The sequence below is a fragment of the Temnothorax longispinosus genome, chromosome 7 (assembly GCF_030848805.1).
Source record: "Temnothorax longispinosus isolate EJ_2023e chromosome 7, Tlon_JGU_v1, whole genome shotgun sequence".
NCBI classification, from domain to species: Eukaryota; Metazoa; Arthropoda; class Insecta; order Hymenoptera; family Formicidae; genus Temnothorax; species Temnothorax longispinosus.
The window spans coordinates 20,032,435-20,049,999 of NC_092364.1; the positions used below are offsets into that span (position 1 = coordinate 20,032,435).

The 17,565-nt window shown below is 45.8% G+C and overlaps 6 protein-coding genes across 6 annotated transcripts in view; 3 read left to right on the forward strand and 3 right to left on the reverse strand.

Moving 5' to 3' along the window:
- LOC139816724 (neurotrimin) overlaps positions 1-4,809 on the reverse strand; it is a 64,346-nt gene extending 59,537 nt beyond the window's left edge. Inside the window, exon 1 of the mRNA XM_071784433.1 lies at positions 4,709-4,809. Within this exon, the coding sequence (XP_071640534.1) occupies positions 4,709-4,769 (61 nt within the window). The 5' untranslated portion in view covers positions 4,770-4,809. The remainder of the gene's footprint in view (positions 1-4,708) is intronic.
- Positions 1-8,497, forward strand: part of LOC139816717 (protein Wnt-4) — a 38,221-nt gene extending 29,724 nt beyond the window's left edge. The window contains exons 2-7 of the mRNA XM_071784422.1: positions 468-648; positions 2,545-2,668; positions 2,868-3,025; positions 5,697-5,874; positions 6,101-6,332; positions 6,808-8,497. Coding sequence (XP_071640523.1) covers positions 468-648; positions 2,545-2,668; positions 2,868-3,025; positions 5,697-5,874; positions 6,101-6,332; positions 6,808-7,009 — 1,075 coding nt within the window. The 3' untranslated portion in view covers positions 7,010-8,497. The remainder of the gene's footprint in view (positions 1-467; positions 649-2,544; positions 2,669-2,867; positions 3,026-5,696; positions 5,875-6,100; positions 6,333-6,807) is intronic.
- Positions 8,498-9,397: 900 nt separating this feature from the next.
- LOC139816714 (uncharacterized) lies at positions 9,398-12,648 on the reverse strand. Its single transcript, XM_071784419.1, has 5 exons — positions 12,066-12,648; positions 11,369-11,980; positions 10,913-11,258; positions 10,558-10,810; positions 9,398-10,190 (listed from the first exon to the last, which is right to left on the reverse strand). The coding sequence occupies exons 2-5, from the start codon at positions 11,728-11,730 to the stop codon at positions 9,673-9,675; spliced, it is 1,479 nt and encodes a 492-aa protein (XP_071640520.1). The 5' UTR covers positions 11,731-11,980; positions 12,066-12,648; the 3' UTR covers positions 9,398-9,672.
- A 280-nt stretch (positions 12,649-12,928) lies between these two features.
- Positions 12,929-14,894, forward strand: Nup62 (Nucleoporin 62kD). Its single transcript, XM_071784421.1, has 5 exons — positions 12,929-13,094; positions 13,222-13,512; positions 13,598-13,952; positions 14,043-14,283; positions 14,399-14,894. Exons 1-5 carry the CDS (start codon positions 13,037-13,039, stop codon positions 14,759-14,761), a joined length of 1,308 nt encoding a protein of 435 aa, XP_071640522.1. The 5' UTR covers positions 12,929-13,036; the 3' UTR covers positions 14,762-14,894.
- On the reverse strand, positions 14,740-16,130 carry Hus1-like (Hus1-like checkpoint clamp component). The gene is made up of 3 exons (XM_071784435.1): positions 15,943-16,130; positions 15,379-15,785; positions 14,740-15,303 (listed from the first exon to the last, which is right to left on the reverse strand). The coding sequence occupies exons 1-3, from the start codon at positions 15,992-15,994 to the stop codon at positions 14,938-14,940; spliced, it is 825 nt and encodes a 274-aa protein (XP_071640536.1). The 5' UTR covers positions 15,995-16,130; the 3' UTR covers positions 14,740-14,937.
- Positions 16,131-16,816: 686 nt separating this feature from the next.
- The window catches only part of Myb (proto-oncogene like protein Myb), a 31,607-nt gene continuing 30,858 nt past the window's right edge, over positions 16,817-17,565 (forward strand). The window contains exon 1 of the mRNA XM_071784620.1: positions 16,817-17,301. Coding sequence (XP_071640721.1) covers positions 17,255-17,301 — 47 coding nt within the window. The 5' untranslated portion in view covers positions 16,817-17,254. The remainder of the gene's footprint in view (positions 17,302-17,565) is intronic.

Genomic DNA, 17,565 nt, shown 5'->3' on the forward strand with positions numbered 1-17,565 from the left:
TGTTACGTACGTTACATTACGGTTTTCTTCATGCGTTGCCGTAAGATTGGCTTGCGTGTCGCGTAACGCAAGATTCTCACGTAAGGCGTAAGACGCAATGTTCGTGCGCTGGCCCTTTAGAGATCGCGATGAAACAACAGTGCGCATCCTCAGCGGAGATCGAACGTGATCGTTGGAGTTTCTCATCTTTCTTTTATCGATAATAATCAACCTTCGACCAGTGATTAAAAACCGACACGGCGTGTTTCGTTCTTCCCCGATCGAGATACCACATTGGCATCCTCGTAAATCGTAAATCGAAGAAGAGACAAGGGTACAGTGGTTCAATTGCGCCGTTGATTCGCGACGACCCGTTATTTAGCGGCACGCCTAAACCCGGCGTGCGCAATGAAGCGTGGAATTAATTAAATTAATCACCCGATATAACCGTCATTACGTTATTACAAGGCGCGTGTTCTGGTTTATAGGTACTTGGGGCTGGAGCCGAGGCTGACATCCGGCCCGATCCAAGGGAGCGGCGTCGACTCGCAGACGCAGATCGCCGGCGCGGGTGTGATCGGCCCGGCGAGCGCCGAAAAGAACTGTAAGAACGCGCACCTGACCGCCAAGCAGCAGGCAATATGCTCCCGCTCGCCACCCGTCCTGCAGGTATTTACCTCGTAGCGGGCCCCGGTGGGTCCCTCTCTTTTTCTCTCTCTCTCTCTCTCTCTCTCTCTCTCTCTTTCTTTCTCTCTTTCTTTCTCTCTTTTCTCCCCGGATTAATGCCCGGGGAAGCACGCGGCTAATTCGATTCGCGGGACCTACGACCGCGTGGCCGAGCATCGGCCTTCGGCCTTCGGCCGACCGAAATCTTTTTCGTCGAGTCGCTCTTCCGAGAAAGCTGCTTCGCCTCCGCGTAATAAACGGATTAATGGTGTCGTGATTAGATAGTTCTGGGCATTATCGGAGGAATCACGGAGGAATTATAGGGCTCGCGGCCGACAATTTCTGAAATCTGTGTTTAATCTCCGGGGGATTTATATACGGAGTCGTCATTATAGAGATTCGAATTCTCGGACTAACATTTCGTCATTGTTGCCCATTTTCGCGAAGCGGAGTTAACGACCTTGTACGCAGAAGGAAATTAAGCGACAATCAGGGTATATATACTCGGCGTTTCTTTACATAATTGAACGACTGTTCCCAGCAAACATGTAACCCAAGTAACATGTAACTTACTGTTACATGTAATATAACACATTGTTGAGTAGGAAATTGTAAGTTGCGTGTTACTTGGTGTTTGCTGGGTTCCGTCTGTAAATCTGATTGTAATCCTTCCATTCGTTGCGGGACGTGAAAGCTCTCGCGACGGGACGCACGTTATGTGGGCATCCGAAGATTTACCGTTGCGATACAATAGGTAGGCACGAACTCTTTAAGCGGAACAAATTTGTTTCCCGATCGGCATCGCGCGGTTCGATCTCGGTTGCCGCTGCCCCGCGTGAACAAAACGGAGCCGGACGTCGTGCGGTTCACGCCATCCCAAAATCGCGTTTACCTTTCCTTAATGCACAAAACGTGTCGGGAGGGGGAGGGGGAGGGGGGGCAAAGGGGACGGTCGTCTAGGAATCTATCTAGGTACCTAGGTAAACCTGGGGAACCGCCGAGGCACGATATCTCTTTGAATATCGCCGACAGCGCGGTGTCGTTTTTCCGAGTGTGTGAGTTACCGACAAAAGAGGCCCCGGGGCATGAATATTCATATGTCAATCCGGGTATCGAGGTTTAATTTTTTAACGAGCGACCAAACCCATTAAGAGCCAGCTAAATCGCTTTCCAACGATCCACGGAATGTACGCCGACGTTCGATATCCACTATGGTTACCGCTAACGTGGTGGCCGCGGTTTATTAAAGCGCGCCGTCGTGTTTTTGCGCAAGCGTGTTGGAATTCGTTTTATCGCAGCTGGACATTAGATGATAATTTTCAGTGGTGGCGTGCTTTTAAACGGTGACTCATACTCGTGGCAAGATAAAGAGAAAGTTGAGTAGGTACATCGTGAATGAGGAATAGAGGTGACTCAAATTTTCTCAATTTTCACTGTCACATCGGTCGTTACATCTTACATTCGGAATCTATTAATAATAATAATAATATAAAGAAATATGTTATTAATATGATGCATTGATTTCTTATTATTAATATTATAATAAATATATTAGTAAATGGTAATAATTTCTTAATTAATTTTAAATATAAATAAATTCTCGTGGCATTCTCGTATAGAACGCGAGTATCGAACTTTACAGATTGAGAAATCAATTTATAAAAGTATTTTGCATCGAAGAAAAAAAGTGGATCTTCCATGTGTCATTTTTTACATGCTCATGCACGAAAGCACGTCATCGACAAATCGAGAGTTGGATGAGATGTTAAAAAACGGGAAACGCGCTTGTTTGAGCACCGGCTGGTGCTCGATGCGAGGGGAGACGTCGCTCTCCGCGAGAGTATCCGAAAAGCGGCGTCCCTTTTGATTCTTAGCTTTCACCGTCTTATACGCTTGCAGGCAGTCAGAGCGGGCGCTAGGCTCGCCATAGAGGAGTGTCAGCACCAGTTTAGATCAGCGAGATGGAACTGTTCCGTCAGCCCGGAAAATCCCGAGAACGTGTTCGGCGGCGTCATGTTAGTCAGTAAGTACTCCACGGGCATCTTCGATGCCTGACGCGGCTCGACCCGCGGACGCGCGCGGGCGCGGGCCGGATGCGTGTCGCTTCTCGGAGTTGCTCTCTGCTCGCGCGCCCACATTGCACTCTCGTAACATCAAGTACCCCGGCCAGAGTGGTCGGCTTGTGAACGGCGACAAAAAAAAAATCCGCTTGCGTTTTGCAGATAGCCGAGAGGCCGCGTTCATATACGCCGTATCAGCAGCCGGGGTCGCTTACAGCGTCACGAGAGCCTGCTCCAGAGGCGAGCTCACCGATTGCTCCTGCGACAATCGCGTGAGAGCGCGACGTCCGAACAATTGGCAGTGGGGAGGATGCAGCGAGGTGAGTGTCCATGGAGGATTCGTTTACCGTATATCTCCTTGTATACGTGTCTCTCTTTATCTTTATGCTTGACGCGTCACTCTCGCCATATCACTTTCTGCGCGACACCGTGATCTATAAATCTCTTGTAAACGTCGCGTGTCTCGTATCATCGATCTTTATCCAACTGTCTATTATATCTTACGCGTTTACTTTATCCACATTATCACTTTGAAATCTTTTTCAATAATTGGATAAAGATCGATAGTTTAGTAATCTACATTTCTACGAGAAAGGACAAATAATTCGGTATTAAAATCCGATATTAAATATTGTACATTAAACATCTTTAGAGCTGGATGCGCAACCGACGTGTTGCGTATCCCGCATCCAATATCGCGCCGCAAGGGGTACCCGGGACACGTGGCGTCGGTAATTATCTGATATCTCTCTGCCCGCCGTCTCTCACCGGCGCGCGGGTCTTTCGACGCGAATTTTAATGCCAGCTCCGAAGACAAAGCTCGAACAGTAAACGGATGCGTTTCATGCGAACGGCTGACCCCTTGTAGACATTGCCGGCTTACAAGGGGATTAAGGGAGCTAAGCTTGTTAAGTTGCAACAACCCACCGGCCCCTGTGTCCCCCACCTACCCCTCCCGCCCCCTCTTACCCTGCAATCCCGGACACGTAACTTAGTCGGGCAAAGAGGAACGAGAGTTCGCGCAACACACGTTAGACGCGTGACACGTGCAGACAGTTAGGTGTAAGAATTTATTAATAATAACAAAGAAATATATTATTAATGTAATTATTTATTTCTTATTATTAATTATTATTATTAATCCCGTTAATCATTTTTAAATATAAATAAATTAACGGATTCTCGTAAAGAACATGAGTATCAGGCTTGGTGATCTTAGCGATAATTAACACTCTTTTTACATCTTCATGCTAATTGAGAGATCAATCTGTAAAAGCACTTTGCATTGAAGAAAAAATAATTATTTTAGACTGAGAATTTTGTATATTCCTTCTCTCTTTTTTCCTCTCTTACTTGTCATTTTTTTTCTGCGACTTTAATATCTTTTGATATCCATTTTGTCAAGAAAATATCGCGTGACGGTCACATTAGGAAAGTTCTCATTCAGTCGCGAGAGCCAGGGCGTGAGAAAACGTGAAAATCGCGGGGGAGGGTCGGATGTATCTTAACGAGGGTGAGTTTGGTGGACAAATGCCTCGGATAACCGGCGACACCATCAGAACTCGGAGGTAATGATGTTTGCTCGTTCTCTCGCCGAGCAGCCAGCCGGAGGGTCTCGCCGTTAAAGGCCACCGGGCCTGAATAAGTTTTTGTTTTACTATCGTTTTTTATACTATCAAGCTGGCTCGGCAATAATTGAGGAACCTTCACGTATAGCCGGATCAAGTAATATCGCGACAGTGGAAATCAGAGCGTCAAAATTATTGGCATATTAATCACAGTAACTATTTATGATTAAAATAGAATATTCGGAATATCTCGATGGATCTCAAAGTAACGAATTATTTGCCAATATTTCGTTTATCGTCGACAATTATATTATTAAATTATGTTAGCAATTTTAATAATTATTAATTGCAATAACTGTTTTGTTGTAGTTGAAGTGGAATATTCGGAAATTAAAATATCTTAGTGGATATCAGAAGCGAAAAGTAACTACTTACGATAATTTGTTGTAAAATAAAAATATGCACGCGACCTTTTTTCCAGTAATCGAAGTGACATTGGAAGATCGAAGCACGCGAGTGCTTCTGTTTCGAGTTCTAATCACGGCGATTATATGACACACGCACGAGACTGAAATACGGGACTTATTTACTTATCACTATCACCGAGAAGATACTATCGAAGACCCTCGGTGACTTGACTACAGTAGGCTGTCGTCGATAAGTCGACGTGTATGATGCCACTGGAGAGAGACAGAGAGAGAGAGATAGAAAGTGGCAATGTCCGAGGGGAAGGGTTACGTTTAGACAACATCTGACAGCGAAAGCAAAGAGGGCACGACATAATCTCGGTTTGCCGACGTGCATCGGAAAACATTCGAAACCGACCAAGTCGGCACTGTTAATAAGTTAAAAAAATTATTAGATACGAAACGTCAGGACGAAACGCTAATACACACCAAAAAAACGGTGATAATAATATAAATATTAGCCTACGTGAATACTGAAGTAATGTAAAAGTTATTTCGCGCGGTATGAAGCTAAAATGTGGCAAAATAGGATTTTCAGAATTTTACGCGACGAAGTTGTATCGTTTCTGATGATATGCATTTGTTTAGCTCCGCCAGCATCCAGGGCGAAACTTGTGTGTACCGCGTATACTGCGCATTCGTAACCATGAATCGCGCGTAAAGCTGCTTCGGAAGTTTCAAAGCTGGGGGGTCTTTAAGGACCGCGCGAAATCTCCTCGGGCAGGCTTAGGACCTGTTCGCTTAATCTCCACGGTCGTTCTCGGCTCGTTGTCGCCGCCGCAAAACGAAGGAAAGCCGGGCGATGCAAAAAAAAAAATCCGAAAGAGTTCCCTAGAAGACATTCGACTCCAGATATATCTGCCGGAAGTCTTCTCTCCTCTCGCAAATTCTTAGCGTCAAGTTTTTAACGTTGTTTAGGAAAATTTATTCAGAAACGTGTGCGGATTCTCCCGCAGGATATACACTTCGGGGAGAAGTTTTCGCGGGAATGGTCCGAGGGTGGCGAGGAACCGGTGAAGGAGGGTGCTCTGTACGGGCCCAAAGGGTTGGCCGGCCAGCTGATGAGGAAACATGATAGCGAGGCCGGTAGACGCGCCATTCGCTCCAGGATGCAGCGCGTTTGCAAGTGCCACGGTGAGTAACAAGGAGAAGATCCCTCGATGCCCGTAGTCGCTCTCTCGCGCAAACACGACGCACATCGTGGCTACCTATAAAATGCGACGAAATAAAATATTAATATTAATATATAAAAAATATTAATATAATAAATATCAATAAATGTTTCCCGCGATTGATGTCGCTTCTTCATTCTCGCGCGCCCCGCTGAATAAATTCTCCATCCTCTCTTCTGTCGCACCAGGTATGTCCGGCTCCTGCAGCGTGCGCGTGTGCTGGAGAAGATTGCCGTCGTTCCGGGTGGCCGGAGTCGCCCTGGCGGCTTTGCACGAGGGTGCCGCTCTGGTGCGGCTGGCGCAACGCGGCGGTAGAAGACCGGCCAGACTCAGACCGGCGCGTCCCGATCTCAAGCGACCGAACAAGACGGATCTGGTTTATCTCGAGGACAGTCCCGACTACTGCGAAAGGAATCTCACGTGGGTCTAAATTCGCGCCGCGCAAAAACACCCCTTCTCGACCTGATCATGTTGAATAATCCTCCAGCATTATCCGTCGAATAGATATGATTGCACGAGTTGTGCAGTCTTAAAAAATGCAAGAAACACATGTTTTTAAATTCTTATAAGAAGATTATAGATTGTCGCGTATATGCGAAACAATGAACGCGTTAATTTGAGTATAAGTTTTAATTTGGCACTTCTTTTTTTTCTGTGTACTTTTGAAGAATACTCGAGGATACACAATTGCATATTATTGAGGAAAATCTCGTGAAAAAGATCCGGCGTCTCTTTTATATTATTTCATCACGAGCTCTGTTGCGTTCAAAGGATTCAACATGACCCGAGGAATTGAGAGGAAATTCTCTATCGTCGACGACGCGTCATTTTTTAAATTTTGTGCGATATTATCACGCGCTTTCGCGCAACGTCATAATTTTCGTTCTCTCCGCAGGCTTGGTATTCCCGGTACGCGAGGAAGGGTGTGCAACCGGACGTCCCTCGGTCTCGACGGATGCCGGCTGCTGTGCTGCGGCCGGGGCTACCAGACGCGAGTGCGGGACGTCACCGAGAAATGCAAGTGCCGATTTGTCTGGTGCTGTCACGTGAAGTGCGAGATGTGCCGGCACACGCGGGAGGAGCACGTGTGCAACTAGGCGGCAGATGCATTCCGGGGTCCGGCCTATCTATAGGAACGGCGCTCACGTCGTTCTTCACGTTTTGGATTAATTATTCGTTGCCACTTCGCGTTGTATATCCGCAATTAACGCCGCGAGAGGCTACACACAACGACGCGTTACGTCGATGCGGTTTCCGCCTGACGGTCGCTAAACACCATTTTTCTCATTCTCACGTGGAGAATAATAAAATGCAATACGAGAGCGTTCGCTTGTGCTTCAAGCCTTTGCTTCCATAAGAAAGCGCAGAAAATGCTGCGAAGAGCTATATGTGAATGATAAATGAATATTACAATTCGAAACATGCATTTATTTTAAAACGGACGGTTTCGATTTGATCGAAGACGCTCTTTTACTAAGAGCATCTACTTCACCTTCGCTTTGCATGACTCATTGACTTAAACATTTTAACCTACGATTTTTTTTTTTTTTTTTTTACTTAGAGGCTCGAGCGAAACTGCCTGCGGCAATCAAGATTCTCGGTATTGCTATTACAACGTTAACGTTAATGATACGTCCGCGAGGTTGCTGTTGCGTGGCTTATCATCACCGTTTGACTGTCAGGTGCCACACTACTTGGCGCGAACGTTAATGCATCGAAAGCGAATGTGTTACTTTAAATTTACATTTAATCGTTTAACTTTATCTCGACCCGGACGTACCGCGGAGGAGAGGCTTTATATTCCAGGGACACACTGACGCAAGCCCGTTGCATGCTCGCTTTGCATCATCGGACTCGCGCGGCCCGACGATTCGAGTTCCAAGGTAACAATGCGAACACGGTAACGGCATCAAGTTTCCCTCGTCTCTCGTTTCCGACTCTATTATATACATATATTATATATACATATATTTATTTATTCGATATAGCTATATGTATCTCTCATATAATTAGTACGCGCATTCTTTTTATAGCGAGAATCGAGTGATAGAAGATTTCGTCGGAACTTTATCTAGATTTCTCCTCGTGACATATATTACGCATCTCGCGACGCTCGACATCGCGCCCCGATGTGCCAATTTACTATTTCTGCGTGCGACAGGAAGAGAGAATGAAAGAGCGAAAGAGTGTGAGAGAAAGAGAGAGAAAGAAGCCAGTGGGAGTATGCAAAGGAAAGCAAAAACGTGGTAATAGACGACGCGCGTCGTTTTCCCCCCCTCTCCCTGCTCTCGCACATTCGCGCATGATACGCGTGCAATTACGCGACGAGTGTCCCATTTATATCGAGGTAAAGACCTCCGCACGGTGTCTCGTAGGTGTATGTCTCACATTGTATATCGATGCTCTCTAGTTCATAGAATCCTTTTTTCATCTAATTAAAGAGCAACGTAGCGACGGGCGCGTGGCAACGAGCGATGCGTATTACGAGGCGGTCCACGAATCCGCCTCGAGGATCTCCGCGCTCTTTACTCGCACGAATCGGGAACAATACTGCCAATGAATGTAAATATCGTCTCACCGTTTTTTCTAGACTCTACGTCCGTAATCATCGTTGTATATACATGAGCGTTTCGTCATGGCTTCGTTTAGGAGAATCTGTTTGCGTTGCAATCTTTTCACAGCTTACACGAAATACTCTTAGCTCATCCGCGACTTTATCTCTCACTATTTTATATATTTAATATGATGATAATACGATATATGTGTATATGACCGCTTTATCGCATGCCGTCGCCAGTTAAGTCGGCAGTCTAGTCATTTACGAATTTTCTCTGATTCCCATAATCAGCGGACACTATGCTCACAACGAATTACACGCGAGACTTCGCACTTTTCTTCGGCCGAAATCGTAGTAGCATAACGCATCACGTAATTATTATTTTGAAAGACAGATATATATATATATATATATATATATATATATATATATGCTTTATTATTTTATAGTTATATAAATATGAAATATTATGCAATGTCTTATAAACAGGACTCTGCAACTTCTCAAATAATCTGCTGAAATAATTTACTCAAATTATTGCAGAATAAGGAATTATTCAAATATAATACAGTACTATTACATATGCACGCATATACATGCATGCGTATATAATGGTACTGTGCAGTTATAAATACGTGTCTAGAGCATACTATAAAAAATTCTTGCGAATATAAAATTGCTCCACAAATCTAATTCGTCAGTGAACGACGCTTATTTGATGAATTCTATAATAAGATATTTCGCGAATATAACATTGTATGGACATAAAGCATTATTTCGTGAGGTTGCATACCTATTATCTCTCTTACTTGTTTAGGATACGGCCTTAAGCAACGCATAGTAGATATCGCGATTCGTCCGTATATTGTAAGAACTTAGCGTTAAACGTAAACACGAGGGAATACGCTCGTGCCAACGACATACAGAATTCAGTATTGACAAACTGTAATTTATTTTCTTCACGATAATACATCACACTTCATTAGACTCGTAGTCTTGTCAGTCAAATTATGAGAAGGTCTTCTCGTAATAATAATATAGTAATAGCAAAAACGTCTTTTCGCTAACTATGAGATAAATCCTAGCTCGTAAAAAAACCTTTGTATTCGTATGTACCTGTATTCTACGTGCATTTATATAAATATACATATACGGAAATGTCCATGCATGGCGTATATCGAGTCGAATCTCAATGGAGCACGCTCACTGCGTGTATCGTCCCTTCGCTGTTTGCACTTTGTTAGCCGAGACGATGAGATATCGCGCGACGACCGCGCTGCCCGTACAGACAATCCCGACGATCACGCCTAACAAAAGGCCAACGAAGAACCGAATATCCTCCGTAAGTGTGCTCGCATGACTTTTCGGCTTATGAAATTTCTCGTTGTCGTCTTTCGTCCTCGCGACGTAGCCCAGCCAATAGATGAGCCTGTCGGAAGGTGGGTTCAGTCTGTCGCGTATCGCCACGGAGACCTTTCGCGCGTTTTCACGATAAGCCACCGTCTCGTGGATCTCGTTGACTATCCGGGCGATCTCCACGGCCGAGGCGTGATCGTTCGCGGCCTCGATGGAGCGCGCGAAACCCAACTCGATCGCGCGAGCCGTGTTGCGAGACTCGTGAGCGTTCCTCGGCAGACATATCAGAGGCGTCCTGTGAAAGGCAGCTTCCAGGAATTCTGTATCGGTACAATGACTCAACACCACTCGGGTTCGGCTGTAACCTGTAACAATGAGGCAACAGTATTAAGGGAGAATGCCTTTACGCTATTGCACTATTATCCTCTTTCAGCGCGATTATTCAATTCAATGGCGCTTTGGAGAGCTCGCATTCGCGAGGCACGTATTTCACTTGTGCGCAAGTAAACGCCTAGACTCATTGTTTTCATTTACTGTGAAATGTATTGTGTCGTGGGAAAGAGATAAAGGTCCCTCGTACTTTTTTGAAACTTAAAAGTTCACATCTTTACATTACAACACAAAATATCATGTACATTCTTTCTAATCTGATTTGAATGAATTGAAATATTTTATATTTAATTCTCATTCTTGTAAAAATATCCACACTTCTTATCATATATAATTATTTACCTATGAGATCTTGTCGGTCGACGTCATCGTCAATAAAAAGATTTTCCGGTGCGGCAGTAATCGTATCGCTCTTGCTCTTCCAGACGACAGCTTGACCTTCCCTACCTTGAGGCAATTTCTTTGCCAGTTCTCGAATCAACGTCTCGTAACTCTCTTCTAAAAGAACAACGACAGTGCCCGTCCTATATTCGACCAATGATTTTTGTAGGTTCTCAGGTAAGGGATGCGCGCCTCTGCAATGATGACAGCCAACCTAAGAGCAATTTCAAACCGATAAGTTACAGTTTTAGGACGTAGACTGCTGAAACATTAAAAAAAAATACCAAGATAAAGAATTAACGTGCATTTTACGAACCTCCACGAGTAGATCTGTTAAAGACGCAAAATCAGAACGTAACACTGTATCGGCTCCCCAAAGCACTAGTCGAACATCCGAGTAGAGGTGCTCCAAATCGATGTTAACGTCCGGCAGATATTTGGCTGTTAATCGTAGAGCAGGAACTAGGTAATCGTTCTTAGCAGCGGAAAATATGGACCTCCCTGAGAAACTTGTTGAAAGTCTCGACCAAAATCCGCCAGTATGCACCGGCAGGGCAACTCTGGTGCATTCAAATGCATATAGTTCCTCATCCGAATTCTTTATCCAGATTACCGGAATGGATCCGATGTGCTTTGCAAATGGGAGCAAACAGCCGTCATGTCTAAAAAACATAAAAAGTATAAAACATTAATATTTCATTAAATTAATCAAGCCTGGGTCTTTTAAATCTATTGTAATAAAATTGTGAAAACAATTTTAAGATCAACATACCTTAATGCTGGAAATATAGTGAACGTGGGCTGAAACTCTCGTATTTTCTTCAATATCTCCTCATCCGTGAAGAGATTTTCACACGTCTCCAATGCACGTTTGTTGACATGCACCGACTTATCGACGTCCAGTTGCAGCACTTCAACGTCGATCAATTTATTATAAAGATTGTTGGCAGCATACGTTGGTATTATCACTGTCGCATCAATCCCTTGATCCGACAGGGTATTAGCTAACAGCGATAGATCATATACACTCTCGAACGCAACTACCAGAGCCGATAGAGGAGGTGCCGTCAAAGTCGAGCTACTCGCAAACCGGAATAAACAAAAGCACGCGTACAAGCCAATTAGCTTCGACATTATTATAATTGCACTTGAAAATTTCGTCGTAATTTGTATTTTGTTTGGATTTATAAAATTTGCACAAGCGGCCCCTAATACATCTGACTTAGATTATCGATTTTCTAATCGAAGAATTACTATTGCACAAAAATGGTGCACGTTTTTAGACGATCACGTATCCCTTTCGTTAGTAAACAAACTTTTGAATTTGTTGGTAAACGAAGGCGTTGCACTCTCAGTCCGGCGTTTCACGAAGCAATCACAGAATCTAAAAGATACAAACAAAATTAGAATATGTGGTAAAATGCATCTAAAGGACGTTCTAACTTCCTCGAGATTATCGCGATATTCACCTCTCATCACTCTTGACGTCCAAATCGTAGTTCGCGTGTGCACAACGACTTCCTGATCGTGGTGCGTCGAACCCTCGGATCTCAGCTTCAAACCGGACCTGTCCGCGCGAACTGCGGCCCGAGAATTATCCCCGGTTCTAGAGATCGCGCTTCCAAACGCGCTCGGTGTCCCGAGTCAGGTCCAACGAAGATTCGAGATTTCGTGGGTCCTTCCACGCGTGCCACAGACACGGCCGTCGCGGTCGGCGCGGCGTATGAATAACTCGTACCCGAACGCAGAACGTCCGCGGGGCGTCCGCGTCCGCGCGCGCGGCAACCAACGCGTGGGACTCCGATCCGATCCTCGTCCTGCGCCCGGCGTTCCCCGACTTCCCCGCGCGCCGGTTCCACGCCGACGGGTTTGCTTTTTTATTGCTGCACCGGACCGCATTAGAATGGAACTGCATTGATCCCTCCTCGCTTTCATCGAATTTCAAACATATCTACTGAATCTACTCTACTTTAAGTACAGAGTGTACACTGGATTATAATATAAAAAAAAAAAAGCAGATCTCATGGGTATATCCCTCATTATCGTCGCTACGTGATAATTACAGTAGCATGACAGTAGCATAGAGGGCATAGACCGCGCGTCACAAACGCTACAGTACATACGTTACATGCGTATTACAGGTTATACAAGTGCATCTGTGCCCATCTGTGCCATCGAATCCCGCTTTCAGGGTCGGCGGTCAGCGGGGCGAGAACCGGGACCGTTTTCCCGCGACGCGATTGGTCGCCGCGCGCGCTCTGCCGCCGTCGGATTGGCCGGCGACTCGACGCGCACTTCAGACAACTGCGCGCTCGTCTATCTTCGTTTATCTTCGCCCAGTGCCCTCAGTGCTCGACGCAGCTCCGGACTCCAGGCTCCAGTTAACCACTTTAACCGCTAAGATAGACGGTTGGAGCAGACCCGGAGCACGGAGTACACGATGGCTACGCCTCCGAATCCCCAAGGATTGTCCTACGGCGCGCCGAAGCCCACGACAGGTATACGCCGAGCGTGCTGAACGGGAACAGAAATGGAAACGTCTCTGTGCTTTCTTTAGCTCGGGGGAGAGAAAGGGAGACTCGCGTTCGGTATTTTGATGCCCGTTGGCACTTTTCCTGTTGCAAGGACTCACCGGGCTGACCTTCGGCTCTCCGAACACCATGATACCCGGGACCGGCTTCGGCCTCGGCGGCGGAAGCGGCGTCACCGCAACGACGACGTCCATATCTACGGCAACGAGTCTGCCGAGCTTCACGAATCTCACCAGCAGTGGGACGCTCATGTCCGCGACGACGGGGCTCTCGTTCGACCCCGCGAAAGCGGCCGTGACCCCGTCCACGGGATTCCCCATCGCGACAACCGCAGCGCCAGGTTTCGCAGGTTTTGGCGCATCGAAACCCATGGCGGGTACACCAGGTACGTCCTATTTTCCGGCGCAACAAAGCATTCGCCTCTTTACAATGTAAGAAAGATGTTAACACGTACGCGTTATATCTTCAAGGAGCCACCGGCTTAACCTTTGGCACTCCAAACACCATGGCTACTGGAACTGGGTTCGGTCTCGGTAGTACAATTGCTGCTACAACGTCCGTACCGAGCGTTCCGAGCTTCAATCTTCCTAGCAGTACGCCAGCGACATCCGCGACACCGGGACTGTCGTTTGACGCCTCGAAAACGGGTACCACTACACCCTCGACCACTGGATTCTCTCTCGCAGCTACCACCACAGGAGGATATAGCTTCGGAACGTCGACGACCACCTCCGCTGGATTCCCTCTGAGCAAAACGACCTCCGCCGCTGTTTCGACAAGCCTAGCAGCACCGTCTACTCACACTTCACTGGGCACCACCACCACGTAAGTAATGCTAATTACAAAATCCGTGTTTAGAATAATTAGTTAATTTTTGTTCGTTGTTAACTGTAAGTTCAATTATTTTTATCGCAGCGTCAGCTCCGCGACCGGCGTTCAACCAGGGGCTATTAATTTCTGCCAGCTTGAAGAATCGATCAACAAGTGGACCTTGGAGTTGGAGGAGCAAGAGAAGGTGTTTGTGAATCAAGCGACGCAGGTTAATGCCTGGGACAAGTTGTTGATAACGAACGGGGAGAAGATAGTTTCGCTGAATCAGGAGGTTGAAAGAGTGAAGATCGAGCAGCAGCAATTGGAACACGAGCTGGACTACGTTGTAAGTTACACATGTATATCTGCAATTGTATAGATTGACGTCTGTGCGATTTTAGAGCACGGGAAAAATTAATTACTAAATTTCCACGTTAAATTGGAATAATAATATCTTTCAGGTTGGACAACAGAAAGAGTTGCAGGAATGTTTAGTACCATTGGAAAAGGAGCTGGCGTCTCTCTCCGTCTCGGACTCCGATCGAGATTACACCTATCGCTTGTCAGAGAATCTCGACACCCAGCTAAAACGCATGTCGGAGGATCTGAAGGAAATAATAGAGCACCTGAACGAAGCGAACCGCGCTCAGGACTCCAGCGATCCTATTGTTCAGATCGGAAAAATTCTGAACGCGCACATGAACAGTCTGCAATGGCTCGATCAACAGACGGCCCTGTTGAATCAGAAAATACAACAGATCGATCAGATGCATCAGAGTTTCAGGCAAGAGAGCGAACAGAATTTACATTTAGCTTATAATTAGTTACTCATTTTATATTATAAATTTGTAAGGATTATTTTCGAATTGGCGTACAGCTTATTTAATAGACAAGTTCAACCTGTATGGATGCGAACGTATGAATGAGAATCGTAAGAAATATATATGTATTTTTTTTTGCATTTAAATAACACTACATCTAAGTCTTTCGTTCCCTTCGCTCACGAGGCAATGGCCGGCATAAAATAATGTATTTTAACGTGATCCCCCACGTCTAAAGTTAGTTTCACCATCTTCTCTTGCAACAAGTTACACTTGACGCTGTCCGGATGGAGAATGTCCCAACCCAGGAACATGGCGAGTTTCTTTACGTTGACAGTCGCCGAGATATCGTTAGTCTCCTGCTCCTCGTTGCCTTCCCAAACTTGTAGCCCTTTGAAATGAGTGGACACGGTAGCGTAGTCCACCTCGATCTTTACCACCAACGTTCCAGATTTATTGGCAATCACTGTCAGCTGAGGACTCATGCTCTTCATTCTGTCCACGATGTAACGTAGGTATTTCAGCTGCGGTATCTCCAGCGATATCTGCGTGGAACACAAGGTTCTACCCTTACCGAATCGATCAAGCACGATTTACAGAGTGTACATTGCTATACCTACGTCGAACTCGGGAATGTCCGGCATTTTGTGCTCCGGCCACTCTCTGCGGGGTATGAGCTTCACGGGCACGTCGTGCACGCACTGCCGCGAGTCAACGGACAGGGAGGTAAGGTCGATCTCGAACGTGAGACAGGGCTGTCGCTTGTTCGTCAATTTAATCTTCACGCTCCTCGCCGTCACCCGGAGGCTGTTCAAGCTTCTGGCGAACATGGAGGCGTCGAACTCCAGATAGATCTCGTTCTCCTGCTCGGACACGCCGCTCATAACGTACTCCGCGAAGAAGTGCTGCTGCGAGAGCACCGCCCAGAGCACGGGGATACGCTCGTCGCCGACGTTGAAGCACAATTCGTCCGGCGTCAATCGCAGCACGCAGTATTTTGCCATTCGGGATATAGTATTAACAATACCTGAAGAAAAAAACACGTTCGTAGTTAATAAAGAGATAGAGAAAGCATATTCATTATCATCAATCAATCATCATCATATTTATCATTTTAAGAGATTCGCATTTGGCATTTGGCATCCACACACGATGAGGTTAGAAGCACGAAATTTAAATTTTACTTGTAAAATCCCGCATGGCACCCGTATCCACCATTCTACATCTGAACTTCATTTTTAATTAAGTCATTCGCTTGTATTGTTGACACCTATGTTGACGTAAGTGTCAAAGAAAATCGAGAGGATGTGAAATTGGCGCGGAAAACTCGCCGTTCGCGCGTGTCGACACTGTCGACCACGTGACATAAATTCGTTTGTCAGATTATCAGCTGCTCCTTCTGTATTGTTGTTTCTTTCTTTATTTTATTATACACATTTTTATTTATGAATATGACGTATGCAAAAAAGATTGAGACGGAGAGACTTGTATAGAAAGCAAACATGAAAATGAATAAAATAAAAAATGGATAAATATTAAATTTGTCCATTTAAATATAAAAATTAAAAATAAATTTATTAACAAATTTATTTAACTAAAATAATTTATCTATTAACTAATAAATAATAACATTGAGAAATATTCAAATAATTATATTTAATTAATATTGACATTAATATTACATGTATGAAATGGATATCTAAATTATTCACTTAAAATTTATTCACTTATAATACAAACAATAATTTATCTAAACTAAATAGTTTTATTTATTAATAAATAGGTAAATAACAAAAATTACAAATTTACTAACATTTGATAATTACTATAATCATTAAATTTAATAATTACATTTATTTTATAATTATTTTATCTTTTACAAAACATTAGGAAGATCTTTTTCTTTGCTGCCGTTGATAAAGTAAAAACTCCGCTCTAAAGCATCACCGATCGTACGGCGCGGTAGAACAGCGTGGGGCGGGGGGGGGGGCAGGAGGGGATAGAGCTGGACTACGTGACCGACGGGGCTGATCTCCGCGTCGCGTCGGTGTCGTCGGCGACTCCGCGGGGCAGTTAGCCTGCGCGAGGTAAACGGCTCGCGGCGTCACGGGGAGCGATCTATACCTCGTAATCCTCGTAAACGCGGTCTGTCAAAAAACGCGAGACACGCGAGACCCGCCGACGGGACGCGAGACGTGAGATCGGTCGCGTAGTGCGCGACGCAGCGTTGTAAAATCTCTCGGAGCGAGTGCAAATCGGAGCGCTGTCGATTCGCGCGGGGAGTGAGAGTGCCCGCGGAACGCCGAAACGAGGGTTTCTCTCCCCTGCCTCGGCCGAGGCGAGGCGTCGCGTCGCGTCTCTCGCGGTTGTTCCGGTTTACGGAGGGTGAGAGAGCGGCCATATTGTTTAAATCGCTCTCTACGCGTCCACCGCTCTCTCTCTCTCTCTCTATCTCTCTCTTTCTCTCGCGCGCGGTTTACGTGAGACGCATCTCGGATGTTCACCCCGAGACGATGCGGCAACATGTTCCTCGGTAGAAAGAGGTGAGTGCACGTATATGTCGCCCCCTTGTATGTTGCGGCCCCCCCTTCCCTCCCACCCCGACGAAAAGGGGTTTGCGCGTATACGTCGAGGCTGCGTCTCAGACGCGTCTCCCCGTACCCCCTACCTCCCCCTTCTCTGTCTCCTCTGGTGTATTTAAAATTAGATAACTCTGTACTCGGTTATTTTTCGCCGGCCCCGGGGACGGGAGAAAGGAGGGAGGTGGACGAAATTCTTCCCCCCCTCCTCCCTCCGAAGGGTCGGGG